An 18231-nucleotide genomic window follows, 5' to 3' on the forward strand; every position below is an offset into this window, starting at 1 on the left:
ATTGCGCTGACAGACGGCCCCAGACAGGGAGAGGCCAGACTGTCAGGCAGTGGGCAGGGATCTCTCAGAGGTGTGTGAAGCCAGTGGCCATTACTTCGGGACTCAGAAACAGACCCTCATAGGGAGGGGCTGAATAAAGCTTGTCTGCACCACCATAGACTCTGCCTCATCCAAGCGGAGCACAGAAGCCTTTTCAGTGTCTAGCTTTCTCGTTTGCCGTGAATAGGACTCTCTTAGGGAGAAACAGACAGGAATCCAAAGCTTCTCTGAGCCTGTACCAAAGAGGTGTGTGTGCCTGCAACCAATCTTGTGGGATTCACCAAAGCTTGGTTGCACCACCCCAAGACTCTGCCCCATCCAAGCAGAATACAGAAACCCTCCTAACTGAGACACTTCTGATCCTCATAGCCAATTGGCTTGGATGTCAACGCTTCCCAGTGATACCAACAACAAGCAAGGCTTAACAACAAGACTGCGCACACAGCCCACAAAGGGCGACACCAAGACTGTCCACCTCAGGTAACTGGGAGGCTGACTCACTGAACCATATAGGACATCTTAGCACACAAAGCCACCCTACCAACTCAGGGAAGCTATGAAAATGCCGAGACAAGGAAACAGATCACAAACAAAAGAAATGGAAGAAAAGAAGTGACTAGATATAGAGTTCAAAACCATGCTTATACGGTTTTTCAAGAAATTCCTAGAAAAGGCCAATAAAATAAATAAGACCTATGAGGATATGAAAAGGGAGCAACTAAAATAAAGAATACATTTTCTGAAATAAAAAAAATATTATACAGAGTCCTAAAAACAGAATGGAAGATCACAAGAATCAAGTCAAAGATTTGGAACACAAAGAGCCAGAGGACACTCCTTCACAGAAGCAAGAAGATAAGAGAATCCAGAAAGTTGAAGATAATGTAAGAAACCTCTGGGACAACTTCAAGTGAACCAACATCAGAATTATGGGGGTCCCAGGAGATGAGAGAGAGCAAGATACTGAAAGAATAATGGAAGAAATAGTGACAGAAAACTTCCCCCACCTGGGGAAAGAAGTAGACTTACAAGTTCAGGAAGCACACAGAACCCCAAACAAAAGGAATCCAAAGAGGACCACACCAAGACAAATAATAATTAAAATTCCAAGAGCAAAAGACAAAGAGAGAATATTAAAAGCAGCAAGAGTAAAGAAGGTAGTTACCTATAAAGGAGCACCCATAGGATTGTCAGCTGATTTCTCAATAGAAACCATGCAGGCCAGACAGGAATGGCAAGAAATATTCAAGGTGATGAATAGCAAGAACCTACAGCCAAAAATACTCTACCCAGCAAAGCTATCACTCAGAATCAAAGGCCAGATAAAGAGCTTCACAAATAAAAAAAAAGCTAAAGGAGTTCATCAGCACCAAACCAGAATTATATGAATTGCTGAAGGGGGTTCTTTAGGAAGAGGAAGAAGATATAGATAAAAATTATGATCAACAAATATGTAACTATTAACAAGTGAATCTAAAAACCAAGGAAATTAAAAAACCTGATGAACAATATTAACTGGTGAATATAATAGAATCAGAGGTATGGAAGGGGAGTGGACTGACGATTCTCGGGGCAAAGGGGAGTGGGGGTGCGGGAAGAGACTGAACATTAAACTGTGCACCTATGGATGAGGACAATGGGGGCTGGGGAAAGGGCAGAGGGTGGGGTGGGAACCTGGTGGATGGCAGCAATGGAGGGGGGATAAAAAATGAGGAACATTTGTAATAATATGAATAATAAAGATTTATTAAAAAAGAAAGAAAGAAAGATTCAACTTGTACCTTTCACCCCAGAAAAAATTAACATAAAATGGATCATATACCTGAGTGTAAAACTCAGAATTACACATATTAAAAAAAACATAAAAGAAAATCTCAGCTAGGCACAGATTTCCTAGATATAACACCAAAAGCATAATCAATAAAAGAAAAAAATGGTAAGTTACACCTTATCAAAATCTAAAACGTCTACCCTACAAAAACAGGGTTAAGAGAATGAAAGGACAAACCACAGATGGGGAGGGGGTGGGGGAAGAGGAGGGAGTGGCTTATTTGCAGAACACCTATCTTATAATAAACTGGTATCCAGAAACGTAACTAACTCTTACAAAATCATAAACAAGGAGTTAACTAAGTCACAAAATAGGCCAAACTCTGAACAGACACGTCACCAGAGAGCCGCGGATGGGAAGTGAGCAGGAGAGCAGGAGGAAAGCGGCGGCAGCTGGCACACTGGCGTGCGTGAGAGCGCGGGAGGCGCTGGCCCCCATGCCGACCGGCCGTGGGCAGTTCCTGACAAAGCCAGAGTGCTCATTTACCACCCACAATTTTACACCTGCTTATTGGAGCGAAAAACACGTGCTTACACAAAAGCCTGTGTGCAGCTACTGGCGGGGGCTTTATTAGTAATCACTAACAACTACGCACAGCCCAGAGGCCCTTGGCTTGAGCAAGCTGTGGCAGCGCCATGCAAAGGAGCAAGAGGCATAACCCGTAATGCAACAACACGAGAAAGCCAATAATTATGCCAACGAAAGCAACCAGACCCAAAGGCTGCAAGCTGTATGATTTTAATCGCATGACCTGTGGAAAAGATAAAACTGCAGGGGAAAAGCACAGATCAGTGGTTGCCAGGGGCCGGGGCTGGGAAGAGAGCTAACTACAAAGGGAAGTGTGGGGCTGATGAGGGTTGTATGACTTGTATGAGTTTGTCAAAACTCAAAACTGTACGTCAAAAAGGTGAATCTCTACTGTATGCAAACCACACCTCAATGACAAAGAAAAAGGGCACCTCTTGGCCCGTGGCTGACAGCCTTGGCTGAGGTCGCCCGCTCACAGCTATCCCACCAGAGGCGGAGGGAGGGCCCGGCAGGACTCTGGCATTGATGCAGAGCTCCATGGGGTGGGCCAGCCCTCAGGCCTGCACTGCAGAGTCCATCCTGCCCAGTCCTGCCCTTTGCTGGCCCAAGGGTCCTGCAGCACCGGTCGGGAGGCGGGTCCCGGCCCTGCTCCTGCCCTCCCGGAGCCTCTGCAGGCCTAGCCCCACTGGCGACCGCTTCCGAGGGCCGGAACCCAATCCCCAGCATGGCCCAAGCTCATTTCATCTTGGACCCCTTTTGAAAGAGGACGTGTTTGATCTGTGGAGAGCACGCTGAGTCGAAGCTTCATGGACATCAGCTCTGCTTCGTGCTTCCTCGAGGCCCCACACTCCCACCCCAACCTTTCGTGTCCTGGGGAGTCCTCAGAAGTCGCTGAAAGTGGGTGCCCCTCTGTCCTTCCCAGGCCCCTGGCCGAAGCTCTTCCTACAGGGAGGCGGGGGGGGGCGGGGGCACCTGCTCACCCTCCAGGATGGGGTTGGCCTCCAGCACCTGCTGCTCGATCCAGGAATGCTGGCCGCTGACTGTGGCCAGAAACTGCAGGATGAGCTTGGTGGTCTCCGTCTTCCCAGCCCCGGACTCGCCACTGCAGACGGAGAGGGGCTTAGTAGATAGAAAAGGAGATTTTCCGCCCCTCAACTCTCTGCAGGCCCCCCCCCCCCCCCCCACACACACACACAGGCCTGCTTCCTGGGCCGGTCTGAGCAGACACCTCTCCCCAGGCGAGGCCCACATGCGCCCCATGTGGTCCAGGGTCACAGGCACAGCAATTTTCCCCCTGAGAATATTTTCCTGAATTTTTCTAAACTTTTCATAGAGAATATATATTAGTTTCATGGTGGTGAGAAATGAAAAAGTTTTTAAAATTACTTAGGACATGTAATTAAGTTAGAAAATATATTGTGTCCTTGGTTGCAGGCACATCCCCAGAAGGGGGCGTGCAGGAGGCGGCTGATCTATGTTTCTCTCTCACCGATGTTTCTAACTCTCTATCCCTCTCCCTTCCTCTCTGTAAAAAAAAATAATAAAGTATTTAAAAAAGAAAAAAAAAGAAAGAAAATATGCAGTGTCTGGCACATGGCAAACACTCACATTTGTAATGATGAATATTACTGCTATTGCTGAGGCTTAGACGTTACTGCTGTGTGATTACTCTGCACGGACACTGTCGGGCACTACAGACGGAGGCAGCAGAGCGCAGTGTCTGCTAACACAGCGGGCCCTGGCGCAGTGCTGCCCCGGGCTCAGGCAGGCCTGCCCTGTCAGCGGCCCAGGGCCTGGACGGGACAGTTTGCACGATGAACTCCCACGATCCCGTTTCCGGCTTCAACTCTTGGCCCATTTTGTTTCCCCTCTTGCACTATTTTGAAGTGAATCCCAGACAAATACTGTTTAATCTGAAAATGTTAATTTTTAAAAAGTTTTGCTATGCCAGTGAAGTCAGCCAGCTCCCAGAGCCCCAGCCAAATCAGACGGAGCCCCTGCCTCTGATGCAGGAGCAGGGCAGGGGGAGGGGCAGGGGCAGGGCAGGGCAGGGGCAGGGCAGGGGCAGGGGCAGGGACAGGGCAGGGGCAGGGCAGGGGCAGGGCAGGGGCAGGGCAGGGACAGGGCAGGGACAGGGACAGGGACAGAGCAGGGCAGGGGCAGGGCAGGGCAGGGCAGGGACAGGGACAGGGACAGAGCAGGGCAGGGGCAGGGACAGGGCAGGGCAGGGCAGGGCAGGGGCAGGGGCAGGGACAGGGCAGGGCAGGGGCAGGGACAGGGCAGGGCAGGGACAGGGACAGGGCAGGGCAGGGGCAGGGCAGGGGCAGGACAGGGCAGGGGCAGGGGCAGGGCAGGGGCAGGACAGGGCAGGACAGGGGGAGGGGTAGGGGCAGGGCAGGGACAGGGACAGGGACAGAGCAGGGCAGGGGCAGAGACAGGGCAGGGGCAGGGGGAGGGGGAGGGGCAGGGCAGGGCAGGGCGGGGGCAGGGACAGGACAGGGGCAGGACAGGGACAGGGCAGGGCAGGGACAGGGCAGGACAGGGCAGGGCAGGGGCAGGGCAGGGGCAGGGACAGGGACAGAGCAGGGCAGGGGCAGGGCAGGGCAGGGCAGGGACAGGGACAGGGACAGAGCAGGGCAGGGGCAGGACAGGGCAGGGCAGGGGCAGGGACAGGGCAGGGCAGGGGCAGGGGCAGGGACAGGGCAGGGCAGGGGCAGGGACAGGGCAGGGCAGGGGCAGGGCAGGGGCAGGACAGGGCAGGACAGGGGGAGGGGTAGGGGCAGGGCAGGGACAGGGACAGGGACAGAGCAGGGCAGGGGCAGAGACAGGGCAGGGGCAGGGGGAGGGGGAGGGGCAGGGCAGGGCAGGGCAGGACAGGGCAGGGAAGGGCAGGGCAGGGGCAGGGCAGGGCAGGGCAGGGCAGGGCAGGGGCAGGGACAGGGCAGGGCAGGGCAGGGCAGGGCAGGGCAGGGACAGGTCAGGGGCAGGGGTAGGGGCAGGATAGGGCAGGGCAGGGCAGGGCAGGGACAGGGCAGGGCAGGGCAGGGCAGGGACAGGGCAGGGCAGGGCAGGGCAGGGCAGGGACAGGGCAGGGCAGGGACAGGGCAGGGCAGGGCAGGACAGGCCCGGCAGGGCAGGGCAGGGCAGGGCAGGCAGGGCAGGGCAGGGCAGGGCAGGGGCAGCAGCAGTCGGACTGGCTGGCTCAGTGTCACGCAGAGGGTGGGAGGTCCAGTGTTCCACCCTCTCCGCAGGCACGGGTCCAGTGTTCCACCCTCTCCGCAGGCACGGGCCCTGTTGTGAAAGCGAGGCTGTAGCCTGCAGGCAGCCACGCCGGTCACCAGGCTAGGGGCAGGGCGGCAAAGCCTGAGAGGGTCAGAGGGAGCTGGGCAGGGAGCCAGGGCAGTGAGTGGGACAAGGACACTGAGGCAGAGCTGAACAACCCGCAGGCCCATGCACAGCAGACAGAAGCCCCTCGGTGGCAGCTCAGCTCCAGATGCAGGAAAGCAGCAAAGCCAGGTGAGTGGCAGAGGCCAGCTGTGATGCCTGAGGAGCCCCTGCCCTGGCGCCCACCTGGAAATTGATGGGTTTCTATTAAGACCTCCCCTGTGTTCCCCCCCCCCCCCCAAGATTCCCGCCTGCAAGAGAGATAAAAGCCTCAGGACACAGGACCCAGCTCTCCCAGACAGCACCATCTTCCCTTCCCTCTCCCCCACAGTGTGCATCTCCTCACTCCAGGGGCCTCAGGGGTGGGCGGGCCACCAGGCAGCGCAGGACAGGCTGATCCCCAGCCTTCCCCAAAGGCCCCGTCTGAGAGCGAGGGCCCAGCTGGCGCTCCTGCTGCTTCCTCTCTGCGAAGCCCTCCTTGTCCCCGCTCCTCGCGTCACCTGACTCCGCTGGGAAACCTTTCCCGGGAAGCCTACGACCCACCCGCTCCTGGCTGGCCCCGGCAGCTGCTCAGGGCCAGGCCTTGCTGGGCACAGGGCACCAGCTCCCGGAACAGAGCCCTCTCCCTGGGAGAAGGGGCATCACCCGCCCTCTTCTCTTCCGAGGCCTGGGTCTCAGTCCCTGCCTGTCGCTGTCTGTCCCTGGGAGGGCCTCTAGCCCTCTCTGGCTGTAGGACAGGGGCAGGGGCAGGGGCATGACCGCCTGACAGAGCTGCTGCTGCATGAAGCTCGGGGCCTGTGCTGCCACGGCCTCTCCTCCACTGGGGGCTGGATGGCCAGCCCTCCACCAGGCACGGCCGACTCTCTCTTCCCTGCATGCTTCACCTCAAGGCTCCCAGGACCGGCTGGGAACACTGCTACTTATTGTCCCCTGAATGTCTCCCTTCTCCAACATGGATGCTCCTCGAGACAGGACTGTGGGCTCTCCACCTTAGGATGGGAGGCATAGGTGGAGCACAGCAGCACCTCTGATGAGTGAGTGAATGAGTAGTGAGGGAATGAATGAGTGAGGGAATGAGTGAGTGAGGGAATGAGTGAGTGAGGGAATGAGTGAGTGAGGGAATGAGTGAGTGAGGGAATGAGTGAGTGAGGGAATGAGTGAGTGAGGGAATCAGTGAGGGAATGAGTGAGTGAGGGAGTGAGTGAGGGAATGAGTGAGTGAGGGAATGAGTGAGTGAGGGAATGAGTGAGTGAGGGAGTGAGTGAGTGAGGGAGTGAGTGAGGGAATGAGTGAGTGAGGGAATGAGTGAGTGAGGGAATGAGTGAGTGAGGGAATGAGTGAGTGAGGGAATGAGTGAGTGAGGGATTGAGTGAGTGAGGGATTGAGTGAGTGAGGGAATGAGTGAGTGAGGGAATCAGTGAGTGAGGAATTGAGTGAGTGAGGGAATCAGTGAGGGAATGGAGTGGGAGTGGGGAATGCGTGAGTGAGGGAATGGAGTGAGTGCGGGATGCAGTGAGTGAGGGACATGAGTAGAGTGCGAGCTATGCGTGAGTGAGGGCCAAGCGTGAGTGAGGGCCTGAGTGCGTGAGGGATTGCGTGCAGTGAGGGATTGCGTGCGTGCGGGCATGCAGTGCGTGCGGGCATGCGTGCGTGCGGGCCTGCGTGCTGCGCGGACATGAGTGACGTGAGCGTGCGTGAGGGATTGAGTGCGTGCGGGAATGAGTGCGTGCGGGCTCCGTGAGTGAGGGCTTGCGTGAGTGCGGGACCGTGCGGGCATGCGTGCGGTGCGGGCCGTGCGTGCTGCGGGCCTGCGTGCGTGCGGGCGGGACCAGGCCTGCGTGCGGGCGGGCATGCGTGCGGGCGGGCGTGCGGGCCTGCGTGCGTGAGGGCCTGCGTGCGGGCCTGCGCGTGCAGGGCCTGCGTGCAGTGCGGGACTGCGTGAGTGCGGGACTGAGCGTGAGTGCGGGAATGCAGTGCGTGCGGGGCCTGCAGTGCGTGCAGGCATGCGTGAGTGCGGGCCTCAGTGCGTGCAGGCCATGCGTGAGTGCGGGCCTGCAGTGCGTGCGTGCCTGCGTGCGTGAGGGCTAATGCCTGCGTGAGGGCATGCGTGCGTGCGGGACTGCGTGCGTGCGCGCTTGCAGTGAGTGCGGGACTGCGTGCGTGAGGGCAATGAGTGCGTGCGGGCATGCGTGGCGTGCGGGCTATGGCGTGCGTGCCGGCCTGCGTGCGTGCGGGCCTGACTGCGTCAGTGCCGGGCACTGCGTGCGTGACGGGCCTGCCTGCGTAGGGGACTGCGTGCGGTGCGGGCGTGCGTGCGTGCGGGCATTGCGTGCAGTGCGGGCTTGCGTGCGTGCGGGCCTGCGTGCGTGCGGGCCTGCATGCGTGAGTGCGTGACTGCGTGCGTGCGGGCCTGCGTGCGTGGCGGGCCTGCAGTGCGTGCGGGCCTGGCGTGAGTGCGGGCCTTGCATGCGTGCGGGCCTGCGTGCGTGCGGGCCTGCGTGCGTGCGGGCTTGCGTGCGTGCGGGCCTGCGTGCGTGCAGGCCTGAGTCGGGGCGGGCCCTGCGTGCGTGAGGGCCGCTGCGTGCGGGCGTGCGTGCGGCTGGCTGCGTGCGGGCTTGCGTGGTGCGGGCTTGCGTGCGTGCGAGGCCTGAGTGCGTGCGGGCCTGCCTGCGTGCGTGCGGGCCTGCGTGCGTGGCGGGCCTGCCTGCGTGAGCGGCCGGCAGTGCGTGCGGGCTTGCGTGCGTGCGGGCCTTGAGTGCGTGACGGGGCTTGCTGCGTGCGGGCCGGCGTGCCGGCCTGCAGTGACGTGCGGGCCGGCGTGCCGTGCGGCCTGCGTGCGTGCGGGCTTGGCTGCGTGCGGGCCTGCGTGAGTGCGGCCTTCGTGCGTGCGGGCCTGCGTGCAGTAGCGGGCTGGTGCGTGCCAGGCACTGCGTGCGTTTGCGGGCCTGCCTGCGTGCGTGCGGGCCTGCGTGCGTGCGGCGTGCGTGCGTGCAGGGCGTGCCGTGCGGGATTGCGGGCGTGCGGGACTGCGTGCGTGCGGGCCTCAGTGCGTGCGGGCTTGCGGTGCTGCGGGCCTCCGTGCGGGCCGGCCGTGCGTGCGGGACGTGCGTGCGTGCGGGCATGCTGAGCGACGGGTGCTGCGTGCCTGCTGGCGCCTGCGTGCGGGCTGCGTGCGTGCGGGCCTGCGTGCGGGCCTGCGTGCGTGAGGGCGATGTTGCGTGCGGGCTATTGAGTGCGTGCGGGGCCTGCGTGCGTGGAGGCCTGCGTGAGGGACTGCGTGCGTGCGGGCGTGGCGTGCGGGCCTGCCGTGCGTGCGGGGCGGTGCGTGCGTGCGGGCCCTGCGTTTGGGTGCGGGGCGGATTGCGTGCGGGCCTCCCGCGTGCGGGCCTGCCGTGCCTAGCTGCCCCGCCTGAGATGCGGGCCTGCGTGAGTGAGGGTCTGCGGACTTGCGGCCCCAGGCACTAGTACTCTTGGATCCAAGCTCCCCCCCCTTGCTGTCCCCTCACCTGGCACCAGGGGGCAATGAGGTCAGGTCCTGGCAGGAGGGGACACCTCCCGCTGGGCCCAGTGCCAGAGGGCTGCCCCTGGGGCTGCTGTCTGTCCTCCCGTAGGTTGTGTTGTTTTTAGTGAGACTCACCTGTTTGACCACAGCCCAACGCTCCATTTCTCCATGAGCCCTCCCCCTCCCCCCTCTCGGCACCCCCCTCCCATCTCGGAACTAGTCACTGCGGTGGGGACAGTCCAGGCAAGCAGATGCTCTGGAAGAGCAGGTTCAGGAGGAAGGAAGGGAGGAGGGAGGGAGAAAGGGAGAAAGGGAAGGAGGGAGGGAGGGAGGGAGGAGGGGGGAGGGAGAGAAAGAGGAAGGGAGGGAGGAAGGGAGGAGGGAGGGAGAAAGGGAGAAAGGGAGGGAGGGGGGAGGGAAGGAGAAAGGGGTGGGGGAGGGGGAGGGGGCACCTTTCAGGGCAGAGGGCCGGCGGGGCTGGGTGCTGGGGGTCCTGGGCTGTGGGGAGTGTTTGCAGCTGGCCCGGAGCCCGGAGCCCGGAGCCGGAGCCGGAGCCGGAGCCCGGAGCCGGAGCCGGAGCCGGAGCCCGGAGCCGGAGCCGGAGCCGGAGCCCGGAGCCGGAGCCGGGCTGTGTGGGAGCTCAGAGAGGAGGCTCCCTCCGGGCAGAGGCGGCTGGCCTGCCTGTGGGACGGAAGGCCGCCCACCTGATGACGCAGCACTGGTCCCTCCGGTTCCTCTGCATGTCCAAGTAGCAGCCGCTGGCCACGGCGAAGACGTGCGGGGGCAGCTCGGCCGCCTGGCGGCCGTGGTACAGCTGCACCTGCTCCCGGGTGTAGAGGGGCAGCTCCTGGAAGGGGTTCACGGCCACCAGGATGGAGCCTATGTAGGTCTGGGGGCAGAGCAGGAGCTGTCTCTGTGCTCGGCGCCGCCGCTGGGGGGCGCTGATTCTGGCCAGGCCACAGGACCCTCAGCACTGGCCGTCCTCCGAGGAGGCGGGTCCGCAGTGTGAGCTCCGAGGGCGCTGGCCGGGGCTGAGCGAGGCGGCCGCTGTGGCCTGAGAAGCTGGAGGAAGCTGGGCTGGGCCTCGGGAGGCGGGTCACAGTGCCGGCCTCTGATCCCCCTGGGACCCGGGAGGGACCGCGGGCTCATGTGCAACCCCATAGCCCCACCTGCCCCCGCGGTGGACAGGGCAGCCTCCTGCACAAGTCACAGGACCGTCCCGTCTCAGAGGCCCTGCTGGCCGCCTGTGAGGCCTGACAGCCAGAGAGAGGGTAGTCTCCCCACCCCCACCCCCTCCCAGACAGGAGCTCCCATGCAGATTGGGAGGGCGGAGCGGGGAGGCCTCAAGAGCCCCTCCCAGGACCCCCTCTGGTCTTTGCTCACCCACCCCTTCGGGCGCCCCAGAGAGCGGACTGAGCCGCGTCTCCCGGGCCAGGCCAGGATCAGGACCGTCCCTGCCCGCCGCCGACCTCTGTCCAAGCCAGACCGGGAAAGGGCGCATCGTGCACACCCTCCCGGTGTGACAGACGCCGGGCGGAAGCCACGCTGACCGCTGGCCTGTCTGCACAGCAGGAGGGCCTGGCAGGGCTGCCTGCCTGCGCCCGCAGAGCGGCCGTGCGCATGGGGAGGGCCGGGTGGCCGGCTGTGCGCAGGGCTGCCGGCCCCGGGCGCCCGGACTCACGTAGATCTGGTGCTGCCGGTAGCGGGTCAGGAGGTTGTGCACCATGCCCGCCTCGTTCAGGTCCCCCAGGTGGATCATGTCGTCCACGCCCTGCGCCGAGTTGGGGTGCATGGGACTGAGGGAGCCGAGGTCCTCTGCTTGGACCCAGTGTTCCTGGAAGGAGGGCAGACTACCTGAGGTCCCTCCGCCACGGCCGTCCACCGTCCCAGCAGGTCACGGCGCCCCGCTCCGCCCGCGGCCTGTGCTCAGGGACCCGCTCCCGCCCGCGGCCTGCGGTTCAGGCCACGAAACACCTGGCACCACACCAGGTCAGGCTGGTTGGAGTCCGGGGCTGGGACAAGGGGCAGGGGGCAGAGGGCAGGGGGCAGGGAGGCAGGGGCAGGGGGCAGGGGGCAGCGGGCAGGGGGCAGCGGGCAGGGGGCAGGGGGACAGGGGCAGTGGCAGGGGGCAGCGGGGCAGGGGCAGAGGGCAGCAGGCAGCGGGCAGGGGGAGGGGGCAGGGGGACAGGGGCAGTGGCAGGGGCAGCAGGCAGCGGGCAGCTGGCTAGGGCTGAGTCTCAGACCAGGGCCAGGGAAGCTGTGATTGGGGCGGGCAGGCTCAGCGGGAGCCTCACAGATGGCTGGAATAACAGTATGCAAGTAAAAGTGTTTTCCACTTCATAACCTCATTTGCAAACAGAGATGGCTGTTAACACCAGACGGGCTCCCGTAGCAGGGCCACAGACTAGCGTCTAGGACCTGCTACCCGGAGCCAGGCTCCCGCCCCCGCCCCACGGAGGCTGCGGATTCGGCTCCCCATCTTTCCAGCTCAGCACCCCTACCGCCCACTCTCCGTGCGAGGCGGGGCTCCCGCAGGCCGCCAGGCCTCGCTGGGACAAACTGCCTCCTGGGGAAGCGCCCAGGAGAGGAGGCGCGGCACACTGACCTTGCCCTCGTCGTCTTCCACCAGGGTCCGGCCAGGCTTGAGCTCTTTGACGATGCCCCCGATGGCAACGCTGGTTTTGTCGGCAGAGCTGGGGAGCAGCCACACATGGTCTCCCTAGAGGAGAGAGCACTGCGCTGGACCCCTGCTCCACCTTCCCTTGTGCTCAGGACTTCCCTGGCGCCTCCTCCCTCCTCCCTCCTCCCTCCTTCTCTTCCCCTCTTCTCTTCCTCCATCCTCCTCTTCCCTCCTCCCTCCTTTCCTCCTCCCTCCTCCTTCCTTCTCTTCTCCTCTCCCCTTTCTCCATCCTCCTCTTCCCTCCTCCCTCCTTTCCTCCTCCCTCCTCCTTCCTTCTCTTCCCCTCTCCTCTTCTTCCATCCTCCTCCTCCCTCCTCCCTCCTCCTTCCTTCTCTTCCCCTCTCCTCTTCTTCCATTCTCCTCCCTCCTTCTCTTCCCCTCTTCTCTTCTTCCATCCTCCTCCTCCCACCTCCCCTCCTCCCTCCTTCTCTTCCCCTTTTCCTCCCTCTTCCCTCCTCTCCTCTCCTCCTCCCTTCTCCCTTCTCCCTCCTCCTTTCCCCTCCTCCCTCTTCCATCCTCCCCTCCTCCGCCCCCCTCCCTTCCTGGTCACTCTTGCCAGGATGGTGACAGGAAGTGCTGCAGAAGTGTCCCTGGCCAGCCTGGTGCTAAGAGAAGGACAAGCGGGATTGGCAGGACGCAGCCTTGGCCTGGGAACAGCCGGAAGTGCCAAGCCCATTGGCTGGGAGAAGTGACCACTAGCACCTCACTAGGTCTCTGCTGGCGGGCACAAACCTCCGGGCCCCCAAGCTTACCCCAGCCAGAGAAGAGTAATGCGGAGGGACCAGCAGAGGCGTGCTGGCTGGTGGCTGAGATCTACAAGGAGGGACAGAGCAGGGGACCACACCGGGAAAACAGACAGACCGACAGACAGCCGTGGGAGCTGTGACCAAGTATTTCATTTTGATTTCCAAAACCATACTGAGGTACAGACCAGAAGCAGACAATGAGCTGGTGAGACAACATAAAGGATGAAGCTCTGGCTGGCAGAGCTCAGACAGAAGTGGAGGAAAAGAAGTAAATACGCGTCAGAAAGGACAGCAAAGCTGGAAACAACACAGGGGGACAGACCAGCACCCTAGGGAGCTGCCATCCTGGGGGAGCTGCCGTCCCGGGAGCTGCCATCCCGGGAGCTGCCATCCCGGGAGCTGCCATCCCGGGGAGCAGTCATCCTGGGGGAGCAGTCATCCTGGGGGAGCAGTCATCCTGAGGGAGCAGTCATCCTGAGGGAGCAGTCATCCTGGGGAGCTGCCGTCCCGGGAGCTGCCACCCCAGGGGAGCTGCCATCCTGGGGAGCTGCCATCCCGGGAGCTGCCATCCCGGGAGCTGCCATCCTGGGAGCTGCCATCCCGGGAGCTGCCATCCCGGGAGCTGCCATCCTGGGGAGCAGTCATCCTGGGGGAGCTGCCATCCCGGGGAGCTGCCATCCTGGGGGAGCTGCCATCCTGGGAGCTGCCATCCTGGGGAGCTGCCATCCTGGGGAGCTGCCGTCCCGGGAGCTGCCATCCCGGGAGCTGCCATCCCGGGAGCTGCCATCCTGAGGGAGCAGTCATCCTGGGGGAGCTGCCATCCCGGGGAGCTGCCATCCTGGGGGAGCTGCCATCCCGGGAGCTGCCATCCTGGGGAGCAGTCATCCTGGGGGAGCTGCCATCCCGGGGAGCTGCCATCCTGGGGGAGCTGCCATCCTGGGAGCTGCCATCCTGGGGAGCTGCCATCCTGGGGAGCTGCCATCCTGGGGAGCTGCCATCCCAGGAGCTGCCATCCCGGGAGCTGCCATCCTGAGGGAGCAGTCATCCTGGGGGAGCTGCCATCCCGGGAGCTGCCGTCCCCGGGAGCAGCCTTACACATCTGACTTCCAGCCTCGGGGTGTGGAAGCAGGCACAGAAACCTGCAGGCGGGCCCAGCGGCCTGGCCTCGGGAAGCACTGTGTGCAGGGATTCCCAGAGAGCAGTGTCCTGAGCACCAGGCCAGACACCCAGCACGCTGTCTGACCGGCCCTGTGTCAGCGCGTCTGCACCAGAGGAAGCTGCGCCTGGGCAGGAGCCGTCCCTCCTCCCGAGCCCTGGCCTCGGGCTCCCATCAGACGCTGCTTAAGCTCCTGCCTGCATATGTGCTTACCAAATAGCTATTTTTATTTTTTATTATTAAAAAAAATATATATATATATATTATTGATTTTTTTTGCCCCCCTCCCGCCCTCCCATCCATACCCTCCCTCCCCAGAGTTTTATGTCCATTGGTTGTACTTATATGCATGCATACAAGTCCTTCGGTTGATCTATTATCTCCCCCAGATCTCCCTACCATACCTGCTGTAATTTGACAGTCTGCTTGTTGCTTTACTGTCTCTATATTTATCTTTTGGTTCATCAGTTTATAATGATCTTTATTATCCATAAATGAGTGAGGTCATGTGGTGTTTCTCTTTCATTGACTGGCTTATTTCACTCAGCATGATGTTCTCCAATTCTATCCAGGTTGCTGCAAATGATGAGAATTCCTTCTTTTTTATGGCAGCATAGTATTCCATTGTGTAGATGTACCATTGTTTTTGGATCCAATCATCTGCTGACGGGCACCTAGGCTGTTTCCAAATTCTGGCTATTGTAGATTGTGCTGCTATGAACATAGGGGTGCAAATATCCTTTCTGATTGGTGTTTCTAGTTTCTTGGGATATATTCCTAGGAGTGGGATTACTGGGTCAAATGGGAGTTCCATTTTCAGAGTTTTGAGGAAACTCCACACTGTTCTCCACAGTGGTTGCACCAGTCTGCATTCCCATCAGCAGTGCACGAGGGTTCCTTTTTCTCCACAACCTCGCCAACACTTGTCGTTTGTTGATTTGTTGATGTTGGCCATTCTGACAGGTGTGAGATGGTACCGCATTGTTGTTTTGATTTGCATCTCTCGTATAATTAGTGACTTTGAGCATGTTTTCATGTGCCTTTTGGCCTTCCTTCTGTCTTCTTTTGAAAATATTCTATTTAGGTCCATTGCCCATTTCTTAATTGGATCATTCATCTTCCTTTTATTTAGTTGTATAAACTGTCTGTAGATGTTGGAGATTAAACGTTTATCAGTGGTATTATTTGCAAATACGTTCTCCCACACCGTGGGCTTTCTTGTTGTTTTGTTGATGGTTTGTTTTGCTGTAAAAAAGCTTTTTATTTTGAAGTAGTCCCATTTGTTTATTTTCTCTTTAGCTTCCATTGCCCTAGGGGCAGTATCAGTGAAGAAGTTCTTTTGGCATACGTCTGAGATTTTGCTGCCTGTGGATGCCTCTAGTATTTTTATGGTTTCCAGTCTTCTGTTCAAGTCCTGTATCCATTTTGAGTTTATTTTTGTGAATGGTGTAAGTTGGTGATCTAGTTTCATTCTTTTGCATGTGTCTGTCCAATTTTCCCAACACCATTTATTGAAGAAACTGTCTTGACTCCATTGTATATTCGTGCCTCCTTTGTCAAATATTAATTGAGCATAGCGATTTGGGTTGATATCTGGGTTCTCAATTCTATTCCATTGATCTATATGTCTGTTCTTGTGCCAGTGCCAGGCTGTTCTAAGATCAGTGGCTTTGAAATACAGTTTTAAGTCTGGTATTGAGATCCCTCCTACTTTACTCTTCTTTCTCAGGATTGCTGTGGCTATTCAGGGTGTTTTATTGTTCCAAATGAACTTTTGGAGAGTTCTTTCTAGGTCAGTGAAATATGCCGTTGGTATTTTAATGGAGAGTGCATTGAACCTATAGATTGCTTTAGGAAGTATGGACATTTTGATGATGTTGATTCTACCAATCCATGAACATGGTATGTTTTTCCATCTCTTTACATCTTCCTCTATCTCTTTTTTCAGTGTCGTGTAGTTTTCCGCATATAGGTCCTTTACTTTCTTAGTTAAATTTATTCCTAGGTATCTTAATTTTTTTGGTGCGATGGTAAATGGAATTGCTTTTTTAGTCTCTGTGTCTGTAGTTTCACTGTTGGTGTATAGAAATGACATGAATTTCTTGGCGTTAATTTTGTATCCTGCTACATTGCCAAATTCATTTGTTAAGTCAATTAGTTTTTTAAATGGAGTCTTTTGGTTTTTTTATGTACAAATATCATGTCATCTGCAAATAAGGATAACTTTACTTCTTCTTTTCCAATTTGGATGCCTTTTATTTCCTCCTCTTGTCTAATTGCAATGGCTAGTACTTCCAGTACTCCAAATAGCTATTTTTAAATCTCAAGTAACTGTTGTTGGTCTCACTTTGGCCTTTTGTTTTTGGGTTAACAAAGTCAAAAGAAAATGAATACTTCGCTATAAATTATGGAGACCTTGTACCAGAAATGTGTGATGAGAGAGAAAATGCTGATAAAGGAAATGATGGAAGACCTACATACGTGAGGAGCCATATTGGGAGACTCAACACAGAGAAGGTGCCCACATTCCTGACCCAGCAGGTATCTGGGTAGACACAGAAAGGACCCTGAATACCCAAATGCTTTAGAACATGAGAATACATTAGGAAGGCTCACTCTCTGGTGTCATGGCTTATAATCTAGATCGGCAATCAAGGCCGTTGTAGTGTTAGTGGAGGGAGAGACTCAAAACAGGATCCAAAAGTAGCGCCCCCACATGGCACTGCTGTGCCACAGGCGCCAAGGCAGCTGGATGGAGGGAGAGCTTCCTACACAGCGGAGCCCCCCCACCACACCCCTCCTGGACCCACGCCTCACACCTACACTCCATGTGGACTAAGCACAGAACTAAAATGAAGCAAGAAGAGTCAACGGGAATGATGGAATCAGATGGAAATAAGCATAAGTGTAATTAAATATACCAATTAATCCGCACCAACAGAACTTCCTTCTGTGGATGTAATTGTTCCCCTCTCATAAGCACCCTGGCCTTGGTCTCTGCGTCAGAGCACTGTTTGGCTTCTGTCCGCGTCAGTGCTTCCTGAGGAGCCATTCCTATTGACCTCTCGCTGTGGTCTTCTACTTTTAGGTTAACAACAGGAAGAAGAAAAGCGAGCAAAATGACATAGAAGTTTTAAAAGATTAGGATCAGGAAGAAAAGAATAGCTATGGGAGACAGCAAAAATACAAGTAATTGGAGTTCCTCAAGAAGAAAACTAGAAAAAGAAAAAGATTATTTAAAGATATAATTTAAGACAACTTTCCAGAAATCAAAGCCTTGAACCTACAGATTGAAAACACACCAGGAAACAAAGACAAAGGAAAATAATCTGATTACTGAGCCCGGGTCCCCAAGTCAGAGAGGATTACTGAGCCCGGGCCCCACGTCAGAGAGAATTACTGAGCCCGGGTCCCACGTCAGTGAGGATTACTGAGCCCGGGTCCCACGTCAGAGAGAATTACTGAGCCCGGGTCCCACATCAGAGAGAATTACTGAGCCCGGGCCCCACGTCAGAGAGGATTACTGAGCCCGGGTCCCACGTCAGTGAGGATTACTGAGCCCGGGTCCCACGTCAGAGAGGATTACTGAGCCCAGGTCTGCTGAGGCCAGCTGGCCTGTTTCTCAGACTCAGCCTCCCTGGTGTCCCCGGGCCAGCAGCCTCTCTTCTGTCCCGCAGGGATTGGCTCCACCCCCGCCGCAGAGGGAGCGGGCGGCATGCTTACCAGCCTGAAGGCCGACATCCTGGACAGCAGCTCGGGGCCTGTAGACAGAAGGCAGGGTCAGTGCTCGGCCCCAACTGCCTGTAGCGCCCAGTGCTCTTTGGCCACAGGATGCCTGGTCGGGGGCCTGGGGCCTGGTTGAGGGGCTTGGGGGCCTGGTTGGGGGCCTGGTTGGGAGGGCTAGGGGCCCGGAGCCTGGTTGGGGTCCTGGGGCCTAGCCAGGGGCCTGGATGGGGGGTCTTGGGGCCGGGGCCTGGTTGGGTGCCTGGTTGGGGGGGTCAGGGGCCTGGTTGGGGTGTCGGGGGCCTGGTTGGGAGGGTGGGGGTCTGAGTGCCCTCGCCTATGACCTTGGTGATGGCCACCCACACAAACTACCACAAACCTCAGGAGGGGCCCCGCCCAGAATGACAGCTAAGCTGCCCTTAGCTGTGTGGCCCACAGAAGCTGCGTGAGATAGTAAATACTTGTACTTTAAGCTGCAGCACTTTGGAGTGATTTGTGATGCAGCAATAAAAAGCTAATCCAGGTCTCACGCCTTCATTCACCCTCACTCTTCTAGACATTTCTCCCTGCAGAGAGGTAAACTACAATGAGTTTTCTTGCCTCATTGACACCTTCCAGGTACTGCCCTCCTCATGTTTTTGC

General features: G+C 58.0%; 1 protein-coding gene across 1 annotated transcript in view; it reads right to left on the reverse strand.

The window, feature by feature from the left end:
* The window catches only part of MYO7B (myosin VIIB), a gene marked incomplete at its 3' end in the record, with an annotated part of 72384 nt that extends 54760 nt beyond the window's left edge, over positions 1–17624 (reverse strand). Inside the window, 5 exon segments of the mRNA XM_045582479.1 lie at positions 3379–3500; positions 9989–10173; positions 10966–11118; positions 11890–12003; positions 17590–17624. Of these exon segments, the coding sequence (XP_045438435.1) occupies positions 3379–3500; positions 9989–10173; positions 10966–11118; positions 11890–12003; positions 17590–17607 (592 nt within the window).
* Between the last annotated feature and the right edge of the window lie 607 nt (positions 17625–18231).

This window comes from Pipistrellus kuhlii, unplaced genomic scaffold (assembly GCF_014108245.1).
Source record: "Pipistrellus kuhlii isolate mPipKuh1 unplaced genomic scaffold, mPipKuh1.p scaffold_m20_p_168, whole genome shotgun sequence".
NCBI lineage: Eukaryota > Metazoa > Chordata > Mammalia > Chiroptera > Vespertilionidae > Pipistrellus > Pipistrellus kuhlii.